This window comes from Somniosus microcephalus, chromosome 7, assembly GCF_052327205.1.
Source record: "Somniosus microcephalus isolate GS21.2 chromosome 7, FLI_Smic_1.0, whole genome shotgun sequence".
In the NCBI taxonomy this organism is placed as follows: Eukaryota; Metazoa; Chordata; class Chondrichthyes; order Squaliformes; family Somniosidae; genus Somniosus; species Somniosus microcephalus.
In genome coordinates, this window is record NC_140993.1 from 133,263,768 (window position 1) to 133,289,761 (window position 25,994).

At 47.1% G+C, this 25,994-nt stretch overlaps 1 protein-coding gene across 2 annotated transcripts in view; it reads right to left on the bottom strand.

The window, feature by feature from the left end:
* Positions 1-25,994, bottom strand: part of LOC147114896 (kinesin-like protein KIF20A) — a 71,156-nt gene that overhangs the window by 13,667 nt on the left and 31,495 nt on the right. For both annotated transcript variants that reach the window (XM_085992967.1, XM_085992968.1), the window contains exons 14-15: positions 25,162-25,301; positions 9,745-9,910 (exon numbers count right to left, since the gene is read on the bottom strand). In XM_085992967.1, coding sequence (XP_085849093.1) covers positions 9,745-9,910; positions 25,162-25,301 — 306 coding nt within the window. The remainder of the gene's footprint in view (positions 1-9,744; positions 9,911-25,161; positions 25,302-25,994) is intronic.

A 25,994-nucleotide genomic window follows, 5' to 3' on the forward strand; every position in this document is an offset into this window, starting at 1 on the left:
GCCAATTCGAGGCAGATTCTCTGCAAGACAAATTCATCTGCGATCCCCTAAGTGTAGAAACACAAAAAAAGGTATCTTCTGGAAAAGATTTAACACTGGACAAGGCTTTCAGTGCAATAGGAGCGGCAAAGATACAGCAAAGGCCACAGGACTTCGGCACCCATGAAATGACGCGGGGTTTCAAGAGATGTTATCGCTGCGGCAGATCCAACCATGACCAGAGGGATTGCTGGTTCAAAGAAAAAGCATGCAGGCGATGCGGAAAGATGGGACACATTCCACGTGTATGCCGATCTGAAAATAAAAAATCCACTAACGGGAAAAGAATCAATAAGGAAAAGCACAGAAAGGTACAAATGATGACGGACAGTAGCTCCAAAGACCAGAAGAGCGATAGCGACTCTGGGAACAAGAGACTAAGCTCTCTCAAATTACATAATGTAATTGCCAATGAAGATTACCAGACCATTTGGGTTACCCTCATAATAGCAGGGTCCCCAGTTAAAATGGAGCTAGATACAGGATCAGCTCTAACCGTAATAAATCGACGAGATTACGAGAGGCTATTTTCGCATATACCTCTAAAAGACACATCCATTATCTTAAAAACATATACGGGGCAGAAAGTATACCCCAAAGGAAAAATAAAGGTGCCTGTGGTATACAACGGCAAAGAAATACAAAAGTTGTATTTATACATTCTACAAGATGGTGGTCCACCGTTGTTGGGACGTGAATGGATAAGGAAGATACGTTTAGACTGGCACTCCATTCAGGCACTGACGGTGACCAGTAAGGAAAAAAACAAGGATGACATCATACCTGAACGATTAAAAGACATCTTGGCCAATGCCAAAGAAGTGTTTCAAGAGAAACTAGGAACCTTGAAAGGCATCACCGCCTCAATAAAAGTGGAAGATGCAGCAATTCCAAAATTTTTTAAGGCAAGACCGGTGCCATACGCAATACGTCCGGCAGTCGAGGCAGAGCTGGAGAATTTGGAAAAGGCAGGCGTATTATCCAAAATAGATTGGAGCGAATGGGCAACACCCATCGTTCCAGTCATGAAAAAAGCATTGAAAAATAACTCTGAGGAACAGAGAAAAATTCGCATCTGTGGGGACTTTAAGGTGACTGTAAACCCGGTCCTTCACACGGTAAAGTATCCTCTTCCGAGGATAGAAGATATTTTCGCCTCACTATCCAGAGGAAAACGTTTCACAAAAATTGACTTGGCACAGGCATATCTACAGATGGAGGTTGAGGAGACCTCTAAAAAGTATCTCACAATAAACACACACAAAGGCCTGTACCAGTACAATCGGCTGGTTTTTGGAGTAGCATCAGCTCCAGCTATCTGGCAAAGAGCTATGGAGCAAGTCCTGCAAGGGATTCCGGGGACTCAGTGTTACCTAGACGACATCCTTATAACAGGAGAAAACGACAACGAGCACCTTGCCAATTTGGAGCAGGTGCTCACTAGGCTGAAAGAACGGGGCCTACGAGCAAATCGCCCCAAGTGCGAATTTTTCCAAAATCAGATATCATATTGTGGTCACATAATTAATAAGGAAGGATTGCATAAGTCACCTGAAAAAATTGAAGCAGTTATAAAAGCCCCAGCACCTGAAAATGTTTCACAATTGAGGTCATTCCTGGAATTAATAAATTACTATCATAAATTTTTACCGAACTTATCAACTATTCTACACCCTCTTAATGATCTTCTACGCACAGGAGTGATTTGGAAATGGAACGAAGACTGTAAACGTGCCTTCCATAAATGTAAAGACTTAATCACATCCGAGAAAGTTTTAGCTCATTACAACCCAACACTACCAATCAGACTGGCGTGCGATGCATCCCCTTACGGCATAGGAGCGGTATTGTCCCATAGATTCCCTGATGGCTCGGAACGGCCGATAGCTTTTGCGTCACGCTCGTTGAACTCCGCTAAGCGTAACTATTCCCAGATAGACAGGGAAGCACTCAGCCTGGTATGGGGAGTGAAGAAATTCAACCATTACCTACACGGACAAAAATTTACCTTGCTGACTGACCATCAACCCCTCATCTCCATTCAACCCTAAGAAAGGTGTCCCCATTATGACGGCACAAAGACTACAGAGGTGGTCCCTTTTTCTAGGGGCACACCAATACAACATTGCATACAAAGGGTCAAAACAGCATGGGAATGCTGACGGTTTATCGCGCCTGCCGTTGCCAACGATAGAAGAGGCACCTACAGTAGACCCAGTAGAGATATTCCACTCTACCATAGTGGAATGTCTACCGGTGACAAATTCTGCCATTGAAAGGGAGACCAGAAATGACCCTACTCTCTCACGGGTCTACGATTTAACAATGAAGGGATGGCCAGCACATGGCGAACCACTGTTGCCAGCATTCTCGCAAAGAAGAGAACAGCTGTCAGTGTGCCGAGGAACCTTGATGTGTGGATCCAGAGTGGTGATTCCACCCAAACTCCAGGATAAAGTGCTAAAGGAGCTTCACGAGGGGCATCTGGGTGGAGTGAAAATGAAGAACCTAGCTAGGGCGTTTGTATGGTGGCCAGGTGTCGATGGAGACATCGAAGACATGACCAAGAGCTGCCTAGGATGCCAGAAGGTCCAAAATGCTCCGCCACAGGCCCCTCTACATCCATGGGAGTGGCCCTCATCTCCCTGGCAAAGGGTGCACATCGACTTTGCTGGTCCATTTATGGACTCAATGTTCTTAATCGCAGTTGATGCACACTCCAAGTGGCCGGAGGTAATAAAGATGTCCTCCACCACCACGGAAAAAACCATCACAGTATTAAGGACCATATTTGCCAGGAATGGGCTGCCGGAGCAGATATGTTCTGATAATGGACCGCAATTTGTGTCCGAAGAATTCAGAAAGTTCTTAAAGAACAATGGGGTAAAGCACTACACGTCCGCCCCATACCATCCCGCCACCAATGGATTGGCTGAAAGGTTTGTCCAGACCTTTAAGAAGGCCATAAAGGCCATGGGTAATGAAGACATAAAACTTCAGCACAAGGTGGATAACTTCTTATTTGCATATAGGAATGCAACACATATGGTTACAAACCAAACTCCCGCCATGATGTTCTACAATAGAAACCTAAGATGCCGGCTGGATTTGGTCAAGCCCAACATCCGAAGGGACGTGGAGAACCGGCAGTTTCAGGGCATGAATGAAAGGCCAACTAGGGCCTTCCAGATAGGCCAACCGGTTTTGGCCCGCGACTACCGTACCGAGAAATGGCAGCCTGGAACTATCTGCACACGACTAGGACCACTGATGTATACCGTGGACATCGGAGAAAGCATAATAAGGCGCCATGCTGACCAAATCATCAAGTCATCCGAAAAGGGACAACCTACACCACCACGCTATACATCGAACGATGAAGTAGAGATACCCATATCTACCTCCGATCCGGTGATACTGGAACCCGATGAACCCGACACTGGCCTTCAAGCCGAATCAGCCTTGCCAGAAGAACCTACTACACCACCAGAAACTACTACACCCCCGAGGCGTTATCCGGACCGAGTCCGGAAGCCTCCTGAGAGACTAACTTATAATTAATTAATACAGCAATGTATATTATTTTGCATATAACATGTAATTAATAATTACTTAAAATATGATGTACTAGTTAGCTAGAAGGGGAGGAATTGTGGTGTATGTGCCTTTAAGAGCCCCAGGTGTGCGTAATGCCGGTAATTGCCACTTGGGCTATATAAGCCTGTGTATTGTGTATATCCTGTAGAACCCCCCCCCAGACTTGCTTAGTAAATACTTATGAACCAACTCCTGTCTTCAGTGTCTTTATCTACACACGGACACTACAGGGGGGGGTGGGTGGAGAACATCAATCCTGTTTTCCCTAAAATCCACATGGACCTTTCATCAGGGATCATCAGGCAGGGGTAAGAACCAATGTTCCAGTTAAGCTACACTGCCGCACAGCGCTCGAGAGGTCCCATGCAGGCCAAACACCGGCTTATGAGAAAAAACGCACATGCTCGAACATTTGATTAGGTCGCACAGCCCCCATTAAAGGGCCTGCACACCGGAAAAAAAAAAATCAGGGAACATTGGTGAGAACCCTCGCTAGCCTGGAGCTACTGAGGCCAATTGTAGATACTGATGTCCAATGTTCCCTCCAAGGTGCGTGGCCACACAGAAATCCACGCACCGAAATAAAGAGGCTGCGCACAAGAGTGAGCTGGAGCGGGGGAGGGGCCCAATACCCAAAGCGTGATCGGCTGGAGAGCGCGAGTGGAAAAAGTACAGCTGAGCCAGTGAATGGAGGAGCAGCGAGCAGAGGGAAAATTTCGTTTGATTGCCTTTCAGCTCTTACCTAGCGCAGTCAGTATGTCTGGATTGGAGGTGATGAACACGCTCTCGGTCATGGCTAGGTAGGAGCGTTGTGCTGTATAAGCACGGGTCCTGGGGTAATAGTGGGAGGGCAGTTAGCAACAGCATGGGGTTTGACGGGGAGTCTGATGATCTGTAATCTTTGGTGCTTTGTCGACTTCTGTAGCAATTTGTCACTTTAAATGCAAGTGTAACATGGCAATCACTGTACAAAGAGGCAGCACCAGGGAACCAAAAAATATCTGCAAACTGTCAAACAAGCAGAATTTACATCGGAGGGTGCAAGATTGTCTTGAATAAAGTTTATGATGTTTTTAATGTGTGGAAGAAAAAAGGGGGGTGGGGGGAAGAAAAGTGTTTCATCTAAAAGCTCAACATAGAAGCTAATGAGAGTTGGTGTTGCAAATGTTCGTCATTTTCTTCATTACATCTGTGCGATCAGAAGAAATGCTGCTTGTTAGCTATGAGGCTGATGTGATTTTGTGCAGATAAGTGAAGGGTCTTTTCGGTGAGCTTGGGACAGTTGCATTGAGTTTAAAGGCCACTGAAGAAGCGAGTTATTGTTTGCTGTGTGGGAGGCGTGGCTTGGCTCAGCTGTGAAAAAATAAATGTAACTTTGAGATGCTTCTTCTTAGGCAGTCCCTCAGATCCGAGGATGACTTGCTTCCACATTAAAAGTGAGTTCTTGGGTGACTGATGAATCCAATGCAGGACTTACAGTCTCTATCACAGGTGGGGCAGATGGTTGTTGAAGGGGCGGGTGGGTGGGGTGCTCGGGTTGACATGCGCTCGCTCCTAGCGAAGAGACTCAAGGTATTCGGTGCCTTCCCAGATGCTTCTCCTCCACTTTGTGTGGTCTTGAGCCAGGGATTCCCAGGTGTCGGTGGAGATGTTGCACTTTTTCCAAGGAGGCTTTGAGGGTGTCCTTGAAGCGTTTCCTCTGCCCACCTGGGGCTCTCTTGCCATGTCGGAGCTCCGAGTAGAGTGCTTGTTTTGGGAGTCTCTTATCAGGCATGCGGACGACGTGACCCGTCCATCGGAGCTGATCGGGCGTGGTCAAAGCTTCGATGCTAGGGATGTTGGCCTGAGCGAGAACACAGACGTTGGTGCGCCTATCCCGCCAATGGATTTGCAGGATCTTGTGGAGGCAGCATTGGTGGTACGTCTCCAGTGCTTTGAGGTGCCTGCTGTACATGGTCAATGTCTGAGGCATACAGGAGGGCGGGACTACTGCTCTGTAGACCATGAGCTTGGTGCCGGGTTTGAGGTCCTGGTCTTCAAACACTCTCTTCCTCAGGCGATCGAAGGCTGCACTGGCACACTGAAGGCGGTGTTGGACTTGGTCATCGACATCTGCCCTTGTTGACAGTAAGCTCCCGAGGTATGGAAAGTGGTCCACGTTGTCCAAGGCCTTGTCGTGGGTTTTGATAATCGGGGGGGCAGTACTGTGCGGCGGGGGCAGGTTGGTAGAGGACCTTTGTCTTACGGATGTTTAGTGTAAGGCCCATGCTCTCGTACGCCTCGGTGAAGGTATTAACGATGGTTTGGAGTTCGACCTCAGAGTGTGCGCAGGCGCAAGCGTCGTCTGCATACTGTAATTTGACGACAGAGGATGGGACGAACTTGGATCTGGACTGGAGGTGACGGAGGTTGAACAGTTTCCCGTTTGTTCTGTAAATTAGCTCCACTCCAGCAGGGAGCTTACCGAGGGTGAGATGGAACATTGCAGCAAGGAAGATCGAGAAGAGCGTTGGTGCGATGACACAGATGACTTTGAGATGCAGTCAAAACAACAGTAACAATCTATTTTAGAAAACAGTAGTAAGCAGATACACCTGCCTGAGGCAGATACCCCCAGTTTATGGAATGAGGCTAATACTATGAATGATAATACTTGTCCAAACTCATGAAATTCAGCAAGGGATCCATTTTAGATATTAGCCAGACATTCATACAACGCCCTCACATGTCAGCAATGCAGCCTTCTCCTTCCTCACCACCCCGACCAAAAATCGGCTGTTAGAAATCCTGAAGCTTAAAACATCAGGACTTAACAGAACAGTATTGTATTTTTTGACCTTCAGGGCTGGCCAGCTGGACTGAAAAGGGTGTTTTCTACTCAACAAAACTTAAGTGATTGAACATTACGTATTAAAAGGAGAAAAATTAACAGGGCATTGACAGGTCTAATCACAAATATTATATTTAAGTTGCATGCAGAATAAAAAGTGGATAGACTAGAGAAGCTGGAGTTGTTCTCCTTGGAGCAGAGAAGGCCAAGAGGAGATTTAATAGAGGTGCTTAAAATCATGAAGGATTTAGACAGAGTAAATAAAGAGAAACTGTTTCCAATAGCTGAAGGGTCGATAATGAGAGGGCACAGATTTAAGGTAATTGGCAAAAGAACCAGAGGCGACATAAGGGGAAACTTTTTTACACAACAAGTGGCTATGATTTGGAATGCACTGATTGAGCCACATATACCACCTGGAAACCACAGGTTAATTGAAGCTGTCTACGTTAATGAATAATGGACGAGAGACCAGATTATGTGAGTTTCATTTCACTGTTTGGCGAGATAAATGAATTTTTAAAGTTGTTTATGATCAAAGCCCAGACTTTCAAGGTGTGTGTATCCTCCCCCCTCCTTTTACATTTTATCTACTCTCCTGAAAGTGCGAGCTCTTGTGTCGGAAAAGGGGAGTTAACAGTCCAGGTGTGGGATGTGTGAGGATAGCGAGAATGGGACCAGTGAGGAGGGAGGTAGATTGGACATGCAAAAGTAGAAGCATAATGTGACCTGTTAGAGAGGTGTATTGTCAACCTTGACAGAATTTTCCATCACTGGAAAATAGAGACAGAGAGGAGAAATTTCCAGCATGATGTAACTAAGTCATGTTGAGTAAATGTCAATCTTATTTACTTGTTGTTGTAAATATGCTTGGTTTTGTTGTTGTAAAATTTGCCCATGGGCAAAAAAGCTGCGTTCAGGAATTTGTGGCCCGCTCAGTACAAATAAAAATTAGAGGGAACATTGCTGATGTCCCTAGTTGAAATCAGCCAACTCAGCACTGACCAAGATGAACCCTAGAACTTCCTTGCACTATGGGCCCGATTTTGTGGATTGTGTGGGAAATGGTCGGGTTTGATCAGCCATGATCTCATTGAATGGCGGAGCAGGCTCGAATGGCCTACTCCTGCTCCTATCTTCTATGTTTCTATGTTTCCCCGAATGTGGGGTTCTGACACAAAAAAGTCAGCCAGCTCCACGCAATTTTCCCCTCAAGTGGCCAATTAATTTCCAGCGTGTGGACAGCCTTGCTAATTGTCCATTTCTAGTCAGAAAGCCCCACAGTATGATGTCATCATTCATGGTGCTTTCAAGGTCCATAGCAAGCAGTGCATCTTCTGAAGGCTTCCAAATGAACCACAGGATGGCAGAGGAGCCTGCAGCAGCTGTGGCCAGTGCCAGACCCCGAGCTGCCTCCAAATTTGATGAGGCTTCACTGCAGGCATTATTGGATGGGGTTAGGGCCCACAGGAAGGTCCTCTTCCCTAGGTCAGGGAGGAAGAGCCTCCCACTGAGACCAATGCTGCATGTGTCAGATGATGTCAACTCGCTGGGAGTCACCAGAAGAACCTTGGCATTACATCTCTAACTCCTTCCTTTACTCCCCCACAGTACCATCCAGAGCCCCCGTCCTCACTGTGGAGGAGGAAGAGGCTGTGCAGCCAGACTCCTGAGGAAGCTCCAACCTCTGAGGGCGCAGCGTCAGCAGAAGTAAGCGCACCCAGCACCAGCGCAGACACGCACACCTCGGGGGGACCTTCAGGACATAGAGTAGTGTTGTCACCTGGTGTTTCACAGCTCACAAGTGAGCCTCAGCAGATTCTGGAAACAGGGACAGCAGTGGAGAGTCCTCGTCAGAGGGCGCAGGACTCTGCCAGCTCAGCTCAGCTGCGCTGCATGTTGACCCTCTGCCTCTGGGTCCATCCGCAAGAAGAGGTGATGGATCTCCATGCACAGATGCAGGAGTCTGGCAGGTTTTGTCTCCAGGGTCGCTGCGAGTGTGGAGCGAATGGAGGAGTCCATAGCGACCATGAGCAGAGCCTTTGTGGAGTCATTGGCGCATGAACGCATCACCATGGAAAGGTTGGCAACCTCCGTGGAGGAGATAACTCGCCAGGGTACGGAAAACATGGCGAGTACTCATAAGAGAATGACATCTCTTGAGGAGCGTTGGCCATCTATTGAACAGAGAAACCAGACCTTCATGGAAGTCCTTCTGAGTAGGACTGCCAGTGCAGAAACGGGTCCCCATGGCCCCCTGAAGCGCAGCAAGGTGCTCTCAAGCCACTTCCAAGCGCTGGCCCCTTCTGGCCTGTGCAGCTTCAGGTGAGTGAGCAGCAGCCTGGTGCTGTTCCTGGTTCTGCTGCTGCCGCCTCTGCTCCTGGAGATCCTCTAATGGCAAGAAGGGAAGGAAGAAAAGGCGTCCCATGCTTCTTGTACATGCCTCCACTGAGGAAGCGCCGAGTGAGGCTTCCCAGGAGATCGCATTGGAGAAGTGTGTGAGGTTCCAACCTTCCACAGCTGTGCCTAAGCCTTGAAGAAGTAGCCCCAAGCCTGCAGCAACAAGGTCCTTCACCATACAAATGCTGTCCCTTTAAATCGCAGCTTTTCCGAATGACCTGCAGCTGACAGCAAGCAAGCCGGCAAGCTTCACGCCAGGTTTCATCAGCGGGGTTCCCCGCAGGCGTGTTTGATGTGGGGAAAGTCCCAAAATTGCAACGGCCCCTGAAAATCGACTTAAACAAGGTAATAATTGCTCATTAGTGTTCCGACGGCCAGTCCCGGCGAGACTGAAGCGGGTTGCGGAGAAACGACGGTCCAAAAGTCGGACGGGGCGGGGAATCAGGCGTGTGGGGTCGCGACCCCCTTTATTGGCCCCCGGCCGCCTGAAAAGCCGCCTGGCAGAAAATCATGGCCTATGTCTCAGTATTACATCAAGCTGTGCATTACCAATAACCCATTTGTACTAAATTGCATGGTATCAAAACCATTTAGATGGCTACATCCTTGGACATGTGTTTAAGTGACCATGTGCTACAGAAACTAAACAGAATAGGTTATGTAGATCACAGGAATGAGAAAAGATCAACATTAATGGTCAAGTTTAACTGTCCCCTTCCTTCCCACCCAAAACTGACTATACTTTGAGAGAACAAGTCACTTGGCACTGTGACTGCACCTGTGAACAAATAGATTACAAATAATAATCAACTGTTCTCCACCTTTCATTTTACTTTTGATATCAAAAGGCAGCAACATAATATTGTCTTAAATATTACCTTCACTTTGTGTTGCTCAGCAGTGAACTCTTCTTTTGAAACATATTTATATTGAACCTCTTCCAAAGCACATTTATATGCATGTCGTCTGATTGATTCCTTGTACATGTGGAGTTTGCTGTCCAATTGTTCTTCATAGATCTCCTTTAGTTCTTCAAAACGCTCACTGTAGTGGGTGAACAAAACATCAACATGTACAATTTTATCCCAAAAAATTGAAAAAACACTGAACATGGCAGATGCTCTCAATGCAGAAAAGGTGTGAAGCGATACATTTTGGTAGGAAGAATGGGGAGAAAAACTACAAGCTAAATGGTACAAATTTAAAGGGGGGGCAAAGAGGGAGAGACCAGAGTGTGTGTCTGCACAAACCTTTGAAGGTGGCAGGACAGGTTAATAAAGCATATGGGATCCTGGGCTTTATAAATAGAGGCAGAGAGTACAAAAGGTTTCTTTTCACTAGCATAGAGAAGGCTAAATGGAGATCAGATATGGGTAGAATTGAGAGGGGTTTTGCTAATAAAAAACCGTTAAATTATTCCCACTGGTCACTGTAGTGTATGTACCTTTAAGAGGAGAACTACTTTTACAGCTCATGTATACTGTAGTACCGGCAGTGACCACACCTGTATATAAACCCTGAGTAGGGATTTGTACTGTTAGTTTTTCAGACTACCCTCATCCAGTAAACACCTGTTGATTGTTAATCTGCAGTCTCTGTCTATTTATTGAAGAACACCATACCTTAAGATTCACGGATTTAACAGTGGCGACAAGGTCAATTCGAACCTACCTGCAACTCTGCATTTCCTCCCAGGGATTCGCTTCTGGAGGACAGTGGAAGAAAGTCGAGGCCAGAAGCAAGGGCGTCGACCACGAGCAACCGCCCAGTCATCCGGCAGAGAGTGAGCATCGCAGGGGAGGCTGCTGAGAGCTGGGCTTGATTCTCCAGCCACGACGATCCAGCAACAGGCTGGCAACAGGTACGGCGCAGACCCTTCCCGGACAGCGGCGGCTGGAGCCGACCGACGGCACAGAAAAGGCCGAGCGGCGTCGACGGGGTAAGAGAGAGGGTAAAGCGCACAGGGCGAAGTCAGGGGTTGAAGACCGAGCGGCGTCGATGGAAAACAAAAAAAGAGGGTAAAGCACAGCCAGGGTTCAGGACCGAGCGACGGCAACGAGAGAGGCGCACAGGAAAACGCGCAGAGCGCAGCCAGGGCTCAAGGGCTGAGCAGCGTCCGTGGGGGAAGGAAGGAAGCGCGGGAGACGCCATTTGAGCCACGAAGAAGGGAGAGCGTGGGAGACGCCATTTTTTAAGCCGCAGTGGAGAAGGGCGAGCGCAGAAAGAAAGGGAAGTGCGGGAGACGCCATTTTGAGCCAGCGGAGAAGAAGGGAGCGCGCGGGAGCGCCATTTTAGCCAGTCTAACCACACCCAGGGATGCCGAAGAGTGGCAGTGTCACAGCATTCGACAATGAAGTCGAAGATTGGGCGACATATGTGGAACGCATTGAAGTGTACTACAAGGCGAGTGAAGTGCCAGATGCCAGGAAAGCACTGGTTTTGTTGAATTCCATGGGTGCAAAAACGTATGGCTTACTGCGAAACCTAGTAACCCCAGAGAAGCCAGTGGATAAGGATTTCGAAAGCATAGTGGAAATCCTACAGGACCACTTAAACCCCACACCGCTGCTGATAGCAGAAAGATTTAAGTTTCACAAAAGGAACCAGCACAAAGACGAAAGTAATGCTGAGTATTTAACGGAACTGCGCAAGCTATCGAAACACTGCCAGTTTGGAATGGGACTAGCAGATACGTTAAGGGACAAGTTTGTGTGTGGGCTTCAAAGTGAAGGAACCCAGAAACGGCTTCTATCAGAAAAGGATCTTACGCTGGACAAGGCTTTCAGCATAGCAGTATCACATGAAGCAGCCGCATGGGGCGCTGCAGAGATACAATGGAGACCGCAAGAATATGGCACCAATGAAATGTCATATGGAGCAGGGAAGTGTTATCGCTGCAGCAGAACACACGACCAGAAGGATTGTTGGTTCAAGGACCAAGTGTGCAGACAGTGTGGAAAAGCAGGACACAACGCAAGAGTCTGCAGGTCGGGAAAGAAAACCAGCAGCATGAAATCTCCACAGGAGAAGTACAAAAAGGTACATAAGGTGACGGAGAGTAGTTCAAACGAACAGAAAAGTGATACAGACTCCGGAAGCAAGGAGCTGGGTTGTCTGAAACTACATAATGTAATCAAAATGGAGGATCACCAAACTATCTGGGTCACGCTCAAGATAGACGGAGTCCAAGTGAAAATGGAATTGGACACAGGATCAGCCCTAACAGTCATAAACCGAAGGGACTACAAGCGGCTATTCTCACATATACCCTTGAGAGATAGAGATTGTCTTGAAGATGTACACAGGGCAAAAAGTCTACCCCAAAGGAAAAATAAGGGTGAACGTGATATACAACGGCAAGGAAACACCAAAAATGGATCTATATGTATTGCCAGATGGAGGACCACCACTACTAGGATGTGAATGGATCCGGAAGATAGTTAGATTGGCATTCTATACAGGCACTGACGGTAGAGGCCAAAAAGGATGACGACGTCACACCTGGACGACTGTCAAAAATGCTAACTGACGCACAAGAAGTGTTCCAGACGGGACTCAGAACACAAAGGCATAACAGCGACGATCAAAATTGAAGAAAATGCAAGCCCAAAGTTTGTTGTTTTTTTTTTTTTTTTTTTTTTTTAAGGCCAGACCGGTGCCTTATGCGATCCGCCCAGCCGTCGAAGCAGAGCTGGAAGGTTTGGAACGTTCAGGAGTACTGTCCAAAATGGACTGGAGCGAGTGGGCTGCACCCATCGTTCCTGTAATGAAGAGGTCGTTGAGTAATACGCCTGGGGAACCAAAGAAGGTTCGCATCTGTGGGGACTTCAAGGTGACAGTGAACCCAGTCCTTCACACGGTACATTATCCGCTTCCGCGGATTGAAGATATTTTCGCCTCGCTATCTGGAGGAAAACGCTTCACTAAGATTGATCTGGCCCAGGCGTACCTGCAAATGGAGGTAGAAGAAGCCTCGAAACAATACCTCATGATCAACACTCACAAAGGTCTCTACCAATAAAACCGTCTGGTGTTCAAGGTAGCATCAGCTCCAGCTATTTCGCAAAGGGCAATGGATCAAGTCCTGCAAGGGATTCCGGGGACCCAGTGTTATTTGGACGACATCCTGGTCATGGGCGAAAATGACAGTGATCACCTCACCAACCTGGAGCAGGTGCTCACTAGATTGAAGGAATATGGGCTACGAGCTAATCGCCACAAATGAGAGTTTTTCCAGAAGCAGATCTCGTATTGTGGCCACGTTATTGATGAAGAGGGGTTACATAAGTCCCCTGAAAAGATTGAGGCAGTAGTCACGGCTCCAGCACCGGAAAATGTGTCACAACTGAGGTCGTTCCTCGGGCTGGTGAACTACTACCGTAAGTTCTTACCAAATTTGTCTACAGTATTACATCCACTGAACACCCTACTGCAAACGGGGGTACCATGGAAGTGGAATGACGAATGTAAACGAGCTTTCCAGAAGTGCAAAGAACTGATCACATCAAAAGAGGTGTTGGCTCATTTCAACCCAGCACTACCAATTCGGTTGGCGTGTGATGCATCACCCTATGGTATTGGAGCGGTGCTGTCGCACAAATTCCCAGACAGGTTGGAGAGGCCAGTAGCCTTTGCGTCTCAGTCACTAACCTCAGCCAAGTGCAACTACGCCCAGATTGACAGGGAGGCCCTCAGCCTAGTATGGGGAGTGAAAAAGTTCAACCACTATCTGCACGGGCAGAAGTTCACCTTGCTGACTGACCACCAACCACTTGTCTCCATCTTTAATCCAAAGAAGGGCGTTCCGGTGATGACTGTGCAACGGCTACAAAGATGGTCCCTTTTTCTAGGGGCAAACCAGTATGAAAGAGAGTATAAGGGCACGAAACAGCATGGAAACGCTGATGGGCTATCACGCCTGCCACTGCCTACTGCGGAGGAAGTACCAGCAGTGGACCCTGTTGAAATATTTTATTCAACTATAATTGAACGCTTGCCAGTAACTAACGCGGATATAGAGAAGGAGACCCGAAATGATCCGACACTGTCTCGGGTATATGATTTGATGGTGAAGGGATGGCCAACACATGGCGACTCACTGTTGCCAACATTCTCATCCAGAAGAGAACAGCTGTCAGTATGCCAGGGGACAGTGATGTGTGGATCCCGAGTGGTGATTCCACCCAAGTTAAGGGAGAGAGTGCTCAATGAGCTTCACGAAGGCCATCTGGGAGGGGTGAAAATGAAAAGCCTTGCTAGGGCTTATGTGTGGTGGCCGGGGATCGATCAACAAATCGAGGACCTAACAAAGAGCTGCTCAGGATGCCAGAAGGTCCAAAATGCACCACCACATGCCCCTCTACACCCATGGGAGTGGCCCTCCTCTCCATGGCAACGGGTGCATATTGATTTTGCTGGTCCATTCATGGACTCAATGTTCTTAATAGCAGTGGATGCACACTCGAAATGGCCTGAGGTGATCAAAATGTCCTCCACCACTACGGAGAAAACGATTGCAGTCCTACGGACCATATTTGCCAGGAACGGTGCCAGAACAGATTTGCTCCGATAACGGACCACAGTTTGTGTCCTAAGAGTTTCGGAAATTTATGAGAAGGAATAGGGTAAGGCATTACACATCCGCCCCTTCTCATCCAGCCACAAATGGATTGGCTGAGCGGTTCGTACAAACCTTTAAAAAGGCAGTAAGGGCCATGTGCGATGACGACATTCCACTGCAGCATAAGGTGGACAATTTCCTGTTAGCCTACAGAAATGCGACACATGCAGTTACCAACCAGACCCCGGCCATGATGTTCTTTAACCGAAGGTTGAGATCTCGTCTGGATTTGCTCAGACCAAATGTACGAAGAAATGTTGAGAATAAGCAATTCCAGCACATCAATGAGAAGCCAACAAGGAGCTTCAATGTAGGACAACCAGTCTTGGCCCGCGACTACCGAACAGAGAAATGGCAACCAGGAATGATATGCACACGGCAGGGGCCACTAATGTACACAGTGGATGTTGGGGAGAACATTGTGACACGCCATGTCGACCAGATCCTAGCGTCACAAGAACGAGTCAACCCCATGTCTCGCGTACCTGGTGATGAACCCGACATACCGGTAGCATCTACCCCAGAAACAGTAGCATCGGAAGCTGATGAACTAACCGACGACAGGGGGCCAGAATCGCCTCCGCACCAAGAGCAAGGCACTCAGGAAAGGCGCTATCCAGAAAGGATCAGGAAGCCGCCTCAAAGACTGAATCTATAAATGGACTATTTCAGTTAATGTGCATGTTAAAAGTGTTAACTGTTAATTGAATGTTATGGTACTGTTAATCTAAAAGGGGAGGAATTGTAGTGTATGTACCTTTAAGAGGAGAACTACTTTTACAGCTCATGTATACTGTAGTACCGGCAGTGACCACACCTATATGTAAACCAAGTAGGGATTTGTATTGTTAGTTTTTCCAGACTACCCTTATCCAGTAAACATCTGTTGATTGTTAATCTGCAGTCTCCGTCTATTTATTGAAGAACACCATACCTTAAGATTCACGGATTTAACAGTCACCGAGTTGGTAACTAGAAGGCATGATTTCAAGATAAATCACCAAAAGAGTGAAGGGGAGGTTACGAAAATAAAATGCTCAACTACTCTTTAAACTACTGACAAATCCAAAATCATCCTACATGTTTAGGCTTTAGTTTATGGTGTTATACTGTATAGAGCCATGTGCGAAGAATCCCAGCCGGTAATTTACCCCTTGGGCTTCACAAATAAACCTGGCTTACTGAAAATCAACAATACCCTGTAGGTCTGTCTGGCTCAGTTATCAGATTACCAAGTCCACCACAAACACTTCCATGTTCACTTGGCATATCAGAGCACAGTCAACCTCAAAAAGGGCCATAGTCAACATCCTTCAACAACCCTCACCAAAAAAGGACAACAATTTTCAAAGTGATCTTTGCTCTGCCAGATTACCACCCAGGCAGTGAAGGCGAAAGCTACCTCAGATGACAAAGACAACAAATTGCATTTATATAGTACCTTCAACAAAAGAACTCCCAAGGCACACCACAGATAGGCACAAGGAAAACACATGCTGAGCCAAAGGTTTGATTGAAGAGTTGGGTGTTTAAGAAGGTTGTTTTTAAAAAGGAGGGAGCTGGAGGTTTAATGAGGGAAACCCAACAGTAAGACCCAGGTGGCTCAATGTACAGTCACCAAGGATGGTGGGAAGGGCGGGGGTGGGGGGGGCGGGGGAGAAAGAGAGAAAGGAGGAAGAAAGTGTGAAAAAGACACAATATAGGGCTAGAGGATATTGCAGAGAGAAGGTGGGGAACGCCCATTTAGGGATTTAACCAGGAAGATGAGGATTTTATTATTTAATGCCTTGGGGACAGGAACCAAATGTAGGCCAGCAAGGACAAAGGTGATGGGTGATCAACAGGGTGCATGCATTAGAGTTTTACACAAGTTGAAGCTTATGGATAATGGAGGAAGGACAGTGAGCAAGGGGTGCGTTGGAGTAGTTCAGTCCAAGGTTGAAGACAACATGCACGAGTGTTTCAAAGTCAAAAGAGACAGGTACACTGAAGGATAGTAAATGTTCTAGAGAATATCTAACCTAAAACTAAGTTCAAGGTCAAATAGGATGCCAGAATCATGAATGATCTGGTTGAGCCCAAGACAATGGCCAGGGAGGAAGATGGAATCAACAGCAAGAGAGTTTGTGACAAGGGCGGAGACATTAGCTTCTGTCTTTCCAATGTGGAGTTGGAGGAAATTCTACCTCATTCAAGACTGGATGTTAGAAAAGTAGCTTGATAGCATAGAAGCAATAATCATGTATTTGCAAGCATCTTTTTAAACATAGAAAACCATCCCAAGAAGTTTTACAGAAGCATAATCAGACAATCAACACTAAGACAAAGGATGAGATATTGGGAGAGATGACTGAAAGGTTGGTCAAAGAGGTGGGTTTTAAGGAGACTCTAAAAAAAAAAAGAGGGGATTCCAGAGCTTGAGGTCTAGATGGCTGAAGACACAGCTGCCAATAGTGAGATTTACAAAAGTTATTTATTTTTTATTTTTAGACTTGACAATGATAGTTGGAATTATAAATCATCACCAGCATGCAAAGTGCATAGGCCACCAGATAGTATAGTTAGTGAGCATGATTCAAAGACATAGGACATAGTTTGTTCTTGTCCGCAAGGACATTTGTTATCACCAAGACGACCCCATTAGGTGAAAATTTAAAATGCACTGCCCCTGTTCAGATCAAAAACGATTGAGAATCACCCAACTATGACATGGCCAGCTGAATCCTAGTTAACTTTCTGTTGTTTCAGACATGATATGGTGATTTATAGGAACATCTGCTGTCCACTCTTCATGCCAGCAAATTGGTACGGTACAGTTAAATGAATCAGGAAAGGTTAACCATGTTGGGTGTCTCAAAGAAAGAAAGATGGATAGAACAAATCAGTGAATTGGCAACATGATTTTGTCATGAAGTCTATTCATTAATTTTGCTGCTGCATCTAAACGTTGAAGATGTTGAGGAGGTATGTGTGGTAAACCACTCTTGTTCACTTCACTGTTGTTCACTTCACTGTTGTTCACTCTTGCCCATTGTTGTACCTGTCTGTGCATGCCTCAGCTGGCTCCGCCCCTGGCTCCACCCATATGCCCTGGTATAAAGGCGGCTGCTCTGCAGTTCCCCAGGCATTCAGGACCGGTCGACCACTAGAGGCATGCCTTCGTTCTTTAGCTAATAAAAGCCTGTTTGTTACTCTCTTAACTTCCAGTCTTTCTCAGTAATTGATAGCGCATCAATTTTATTAGCTAAATTTTTTTTTTCGATGGAGCAAATCCTCAAACCAGCACGCCTGGAACTAGACCCTCAAGAGGCGGATTCATCTACCAAGTTCGCACACTGGCTGCGATGCTTCGAATTTTTCCTAGAAGCCTCTGTCGAAACTGTTCAAAACGATGGCGACAAACTAAGGGTTCTGACCTCCAAGGTGAACCACCAAGCTTATTCGCTCATCCAAGATGCGACTACCTACAAGGGTGCTCTCGACCTCCTTAAAGAACAGTATGCACACCCGGTAAATGAGGTTTACGCCAGACACCTCCTGGGGTCCCGCAAACAGCAACCCGGGGAATCAATGGAGGTATACCTACGGGCGCTGAAGGTGCTCGGCCGGGCCTGCAAATGTAAAGAGGTGTCGGCCGCGGTGTACACGGAGGAACTTGTCTGGGATGCCTTCGTCGCGGGCCTCAGGTCCAACTACACCCGGCAGAGACTGTTGGAGCAGGGCGAACTCGACCTGAAGGCCACGGCCCTCGCACTCTCGCTAGACGTGGCCCACCGGAATATGGACGCCTACTCCCCTGACCGCGCGGCCGCATCGTGGATGGCGCGGGCGCCGCCATCCTGGGACACGGTAGGACCGCCACCCTGCGCCGCGCCACCCCCGTCACATCCCGCCAACGGCCCAACTTCTGCAGCGATGTCCCGGGGCCCGAAGTGTTACTTCTGTGGCCAAGCCAAACACCCCAGAGCGCGCTGCCCGGCGAAAAACGCTACTTGCTCTGGTTGTGGGAAGAAAGGGCACTACGCCAGCGTCTGCAAGGCTAAACCTACCCCAAACTCCAGCAGTGCCGCATGTGGGCCGAGCGGGCCGCCATCTTGGACGCCATCTTGTACACCTCCAGCCACGTGTGGATCATGGGCGCCGCCATCTTGGATGCCTTCGACCATGGGTGATCCGTTCCGGCCGCCATTTTTGCAACGGGCCCCCGACTCACCCACCACCTCACCTGATGACTGCAGCGACACGCCTGACCCTACGCTGGCCTCCGTTACACTGGACCAATCTAGACCTCACCAACTAGCCAGGTCCATGATGGACATTAAAGTAAACGGCCGCGCCACGACCTGCCTTTTCGACTGCGGGAGCACAGAGAGCTTTATCCACCCCGACACGGTGCGGCGTTACTCTCTCCCGGTCCTGCCAGCACGCCACCGGGTCTCTATGGCCTCCAAGTCCCATTCAGCGGACGTCGGCGGCTACTGCGTGGTGACCCTTTCGGTGAGGGGCACAGAGTACAGAAACTTTAAACTGCTTGTCCTGCCCCATCTCTGCGCTGCCGTTCTACTGGGGTTGGATTTTCAGTGCCACCTTAAGAGTGTCACGATGGCGTACGGTGGACCCCTTCCCCCACTCACAGTCTGCAACCAGCAGTTTTCAAATTGCCCGCCGCGCACCTTTTGCAGCCTCTCCACACTTAAAGTCACCCCCCCACCCCCCCCCCCCCCGTTGTTCGCCAACCTCACCCACGACTGTAAGCCCATTGCCACCAAAAGCAGGCGATACAGCGCTGGTGACAGAGTTTTTATTAAATCTGAGGTGGAGCGGCTCCTGAAGGAGGGGATTATTGAAGCTAGCACCAGCCCCTGGCGAGCCCAGGTTGTGGTCGTCAAGACCGGCGAGAAGCAGCGCCTGGTCATTGACTACAGCCAAACAATAAATCGATATGCCCAACTGGACGCATACCCCCTCCCCCGCATATCTGATATGGTCAATCAGATCGCACAATACCGCGTATTCTCCACCATTGACCTTAAGTCAGCATATCACCAACTCCCTATCCGCTATGAGGACCGTCAGTATACTGCCTTCGAGGCAAACGGCCGCCTCTACCACTTCCTTCGGGTTCCCTTCAGCGTCACCAACGGGGTCTCTGTTTTCCAAAGGGAGATGGACCAGATGGTCGACCATAAAGCGTTGCAGGTCACTTTTCCCTACCTGGACAATGTGACCATCTGCGGCCATGACCTGCAGGACCACGACGCCAACCTCGACAAATTCCTCCGCACTGCCCAACTCCTAAACCTTACGTATAACAAGGAGAAGTGCATATTCCGCACAACCCGCCTCGCTATCCTTGGCTGTGTTGTGGAACACGGAGTCATCAGCCCCAACCCCGACCGGATGCGTCCCCTTATGGACCTTCCCCTGCCCCACTGCCTCAAGGCCCTGAAGAGATGCCTGGGGTTTTTCTCCTACTACGCCCAGTGGGTCCCTAATTATGCGGACAAAGCCCGTCCACTTCTCAAGTCCACCTCTTTTCCCCTAGCGGCAGAGGCCGGCTTAGCCTTCCACCGTATCAAAGAGGACATTGCTAAAGCCACCATGCACGCGGTGGACGAGTCCATCCCTTTCCAGGTGGAGAGCGATGCGTCCGACTTTGCCCTGGCCGCTACCCTTAACCAGGCGGGAAGGCCCGTGGCCTTCTTTTCACGAACCCTCCAAGGCTCTGAAATCAGACACTCCTCTGTCGAAAAGGAGGCCCAGGCCATTGTGGAAGCTGTGCGACATTGGAGGCATTACCTGGCCGGAAAACGATTCACCCTACTCACTGACCAGCGTTCAGTTGCTTTTATGTTTAATAACAAGCAGAGGGGCAAAATCAAAAATGACAAGATTTTGAGGTGGAGAATTGAACTTTCCACCTACAATTACGATATCTTGTACCGGCCCGGGAAACTCAATGAGCCTCCGGATGCTCTATCGCGTGGCACCTGTGTCAACGCACAGGTTGATAGACTGCGGGCCCTCCACAATGACCTCTGCCACCCGGGGGTCACCAGGTTCTTCCATTTCATCAAGGCCCGCAACCTGCTTTACTCCATTGAGGAGGTCAGGACCATGACCAGGAACTGCCAAGTCTGCGCTGAGTGCAAACCGCACTTTTATAGACCAGACAGGGCTCACCTGATAAAAGCCACTCGCCCCTTCGAGCGCCTGAGCGTTTATTTTAAAGGGCCTCTCCCCTCCTCCGACCGCAATGTGTACTTCCTCAACATTATTGATGAGTACTCCCGTTTCCCGTTCGCCATCCCCTGTCCGGACATGACCAGTGCCACGGTCATTAAATGTCTGAACGACCTCTTCACCCTGTTTGGTTTCCCCAGCTATATCCATAGCGACCGGGGCTCATCGTTTATGAGCGACGAACTCCGTCAGTACCTGCTCGCTAGGGGTATTGCCACAAGCAGGACCACCAGTTACAACCCCCGGGGGAACGGACAGGTGGAAAGAGAGAATGCGACAGTTTGGAAGGCCGCCCTGCTAGCCTTAAAGTCTAGGGGCCTTCCGACCTCCCGCTGGCAGGATGTACTCCCCGATGCACTCCACTCTATTCGGTCACTGCTCTGCACTGCCACTAACTCCACCCCTCATGAGAAAATGTTTGTCTTCCCAAGGAAGTCCACATCGGGGACATCGCTACCGCCATGGCTGACGTCCCCAGGGCCGGTCCTACTGAGAAGACACGTGAGGACCCATAAAACGGACTCTCTGGTCGAGAGGGTCGACCTCCTCCACGCCAACCCCCAGTATGCTTACATTGCGTACCCGGACGGGCGGGAGGACACAGTCTCCATACGAGACCTCGCACCCTCGGGGGCCCCTGTAACCAACAATGTACCGGCGGCAACGGACCCATACCTAACCCCTGTAGACGGCACGCCGTGGCCCCGTGACCTGCCATTGATCACCAACCAACTCAACACCCAGGAGGACGACACGCCAGTGCTCCGGCCCACGCGGGACTCGGCGTCGGAAGCTGCACCACCTCAGCCGTCGCCACGACGACATACAAGACCCCCAGAAAGACTAAATTATACGAACTTTTAATACACTTCACCCCGTCGGACTCATTTTTTAAGCAAGGGGTGAATGTGGTAAACCACTGTTGTTCACTTCACTGTTGTTCACTTCACTGTTGTTCACTCTTGCCCATTGTTGTACCTGTCTGTGCATGCCTCAGCTGGCTCCGCCCCTGGCTCCACCCATATGCCCTGGTATAAAGGCGGCTGCTCTGCAGTTCCCCAGGCATTCAGGACCGGTCGACCACTAGAGGCATGCCTTCGTTCTTTAGCTAATAAAAGCCTGTTTGTTACTCTCTTAACTTCCAGTCTTTCTCAGTAATTGATAGTGCATCAGTATGTACCAAAGGACTGGCAACAATGGGAGGGGAATAGGGCATAACAAGGCAAATAGCAGCATGTAGTTGAGTATCCACCAGCTTAGTGTGCATTCAGTGACCCCCAAACAGAAGCGAAATATTCTGTAACTGAATAGCAGTGTACAAGAGCAGATGAACGTAAAGTGGAGGCATTTGCTCCCCAGGGAGAGCCAGCAAGTTTGGCGATTCAGCTATTGCAGGTTTTAATTTTCTCAGCAGTTTTCAGTACGGTAAACTCTAGTTTAAACGGCACTTAATCATCCAGAATTCTCTAATAACTCAGAAAACAACACCTCAATAACTGGAAATGTTGCCGAGTCAGAGTCTTAGTTTCTGTTTGCTTCAGAATGTTGAGAATGGCAGCTACTTTAGAATTGAATAAGTGTTTCCCAGAGACTCAATGGGGGAGTTCATTTTTCAGTATGTTACTATGCCATATAGACTATGGAAGTCCCAGGTTCTATTGCCAATTTGATGTGAAATTAACATCAAGGACAGTCAGATTATGTATAGCACAGATTGCGTGTTAACCACCCGATGGATTCATGGCTGTCAGGTGATAGGTCGGAAATCTTCAGTTGTATAGGGAATAATATATAGTTGGTAGGGAATAATAAATACTTCATAGGGACTTACCCAGAAGAAAAAGGTGACTGGCTGTTGGTGAGTTAAGTAGAGATTGAAATGTGAGTGTGGGTAAGCTATATAGAAGGCATTGGTGTGGATAAGTTACTTGGAGGGCAATGTACACTTGCCAGTGAAAGCTGAAAATTGATGTCCAGATAAGGATTATACCAGATAAAAGTTGGTCATGTTATGTAAATAGCACTCAAATCTTATTTTATTTTTGTTTGTTAAAAATAGCCTCGGTAGATATACCTCTCCGTTATCCGGAATTTTCAATCAACCGGCACCATCCTGGTCCCATCTGTGCCGGATACGAAAGAGTTTACTGTAGATGGTTAGTGACTGATCAAGGGTGATGCCCAGGTAAACAGGGTGAGCATCATCTTTAAGAAGTTGACCATTTAGGATGATAGCAAGTTCATGAGGCACTAGCACTGTGCAAGTAAAAGATGGGAGGATACAGTCTTTATGGCAATCCAACAATTGCTGTCCTAAGTTTCAAGAGTTTTCTATTGAATTATACAAGACATCTGCCTTCAGCATGTTAGAAGGGCCTATACAGGACAGTCTATGATGTGCCAGCCACCTTAATGTACTAAACCCAATGTTACATATTAGGCTTACTTGTGACCAACGGGTCATTTGAGAGGTTGTGGCAAATAAATGTGCGCACCAGGAGGCTGAATTCCCCACCTAGAGAGGGTGCTCTGTGACCAAGGCTGAGCCCTTCGTTCCTGCAACAATTTCCCTCTCTTGCCACAAATCCATCCTGTGGTTTGGATCTGAACCTTGCACAGGTGTCGAAAAAAAAAGCCCTTCTGTTGCATTTCTAGGGATATTGTACCATGAAGAGGAATGATTTGGACTTGAGCTTGTGGCATTCCTGTACTGGAACTCTTGAAAAGACCAAAGTGCCTTTTTCTGCTCATCAGTTCAGTTTTAAATGACCTTTTCCAGGATAAAGTTAGTATCCATCAGAATTCGCAGGCACAATACAATTGTGACAGATGACTCCCATGTTTCTCCACTCAATAACGATCCCTTGAACCATGAAAAGCCACAATAATGACATCTGGGGCACCCACCATTATGGATCAATAGTAGCTCAGTGTTAAAGTCATTGGTTGAAGCCCCAGTCCAGGAATTGAGCACATAATCTAGGTTGACACTTCAGTGCAGTACGGAGTGTGCTGCATTGGCAAAGGTGACGCATTAAACCAATAGGCCATATCTGCCTATTCTTCATGTGGATGTAAAGATCCCATGGCACTATTCAAAGAAGAGCAGCAGAGTTATCCCAGTGTCCTGGCCAATATTTATACCTCAATTAAAACAGAGATAATCTTTTATCTCATTGCTTTTTGTGAAACCTTGCCTTGCACAAATTGGCCGTTATACTTGCCTATGCTTCAGAAGTAATTTATTGCCGATGAAGCACTTGGGACATCCTGAGAATATGAAAATTGTTATATAATGCAAGTTCTTTCTTCTTTACCTATTGTTTAAGGTAGTGAGCCCACCAACACAGTGTGTGAAACTGAATGTCCCAATTCTTCAGATACTTCAAAACCATCCCTTATAATGGGTTTCCACTATAAGCCTCAGTTATATCCAAGGACAATATCAGTCACACCAGACACTGGTAACAGGCTACATTACCAAACAGATTTAGTCAGTTATTTCACAGAAATAAGCAGCAGCAGCCAGTTGTTGACACCAGTTCAAACACAAAACCTTTGAACGCATTCATGATAGGTTGAACACACAAACCAGTCAGTTGAGTCCCTTTGAATAGATTTCTTTACCAATAACACTAAATAGAAAGGGAGCAGCCATCCCATCCCTATCGACTAGTTATCTCAAAATTACATAAGCAGCCCCATCAATGGAGTAATTGTACTGCTTCAGTATCTGTGGCATCCATGTCAAACATCAACTAACTTAGCAAGTCAAAGTGCCCAATCCTTATTACCATAAAATCTTTTGAAAGTCTTTGTTGAGACATAATCTGCAAGACAAGTCACTTCACCAAGACTGAACTGCAAGTTCCACAACAAATACATAAAAGTATACCTATGGCTACCTATGTTTGACAAGTATTGACTTTGCCATGGCTATCCTCATTAAATTAAAGTTGTTTAATAGGCTAGTGTTGCATATTATTATGGGTATATTCAATTAGGAGCACATGTCTATTTGTAATTAACAGTACTGGCTTTAACTGTAATATAATTCATGCAAAGCTAAAAGAATAGAAACCAGTTTCCCTCCTTGAGTTGTAGAAGCCATTTTGAGGATGGCAGCTTTCTTAAAAGAACCTGCTTTTAAAGTTAAGAAATTCAGCAGAGACAACTCAAACCAAAGACAAAAATGCCCCATTTCCATCAGAACTTAAACTCCTCACTGTGCAAATGTGGGACACATCTCCACTAAAATATTATAACTAAGAAGGTATTTATAAGATGCCATTCATTTTCTCACCTATTGGGTATTTTTGGATAGTATCCACAAATATGTCAAATACCAAACCAGAAAAGAATTTTCCAGAACAGCTAGTAACATATTTGGTTCATTTATCCTAATCTGCAATCTAAATACCATTAAAATTACCTCCAAACTTCTTCTGAACGCAGTAGTTGATGAAACATAGCCTCTCCCATCTCTTCACGAACCCGAATTTCCAAAACCAGTTTGTGCTGTCTTTCAGCAATCAGTTTTTGTTTTAGGTTTTTTATCATGCCCAATAATTCCTGAGTAAGAAAACAGAAAAACCTATAGTATCAACAGTGTCAAGGTGAAGATCAGCATACAAATTAGAATCATCCAAATGATACATTACATACATTTTAGCTTCTGAATACATTTCAAAAAGTAATGGATGGATATAAAGCACTTGGAACATCCCAAGTACATCAGGCTTTATCTAAATGGAAGTTCTTCTTTCAGAATTGCTTTTCTCTCTCATCCCCCTCCAATTTCCCCTTCACCCATCATTCTAGGATCCATTTCTTCAGTAAATTTTCTCCAATAAAACTAGAATTTTTTTGGATTGTACAAAAGCTTCTCTTTTATTCTTTTAAAGTCTAAATGTATCCACAAATAGTTAATGACCAATTGCCAAGTGTATCCTCAAGTAATAAAATTTTCTCTTCCCCAGTTTTATTTTTGCAATACCGTACTCTGTTTTCTCCTTGATACTTTAAATTCAGTTCTGATGCCTGATAAGTACTTTTTTTTTTAATTTTTTTTTTTAAATTCGTTCCTGGGATGTGGGCATCGCTGGCAAAGCCAGCATTTATTGCCCATCTCTAGTTGCCCTTGAGAAGGTGGTGGTGAGTTGCCTTCTTGAACCGCTGCAGTCCTTGTAGAGAAGGTACTCCCACAGTGCTGTTAGGGAGGGAGTTCCAGAATTTTGACCTAGCGAAAATGAAGGAACAGCGATA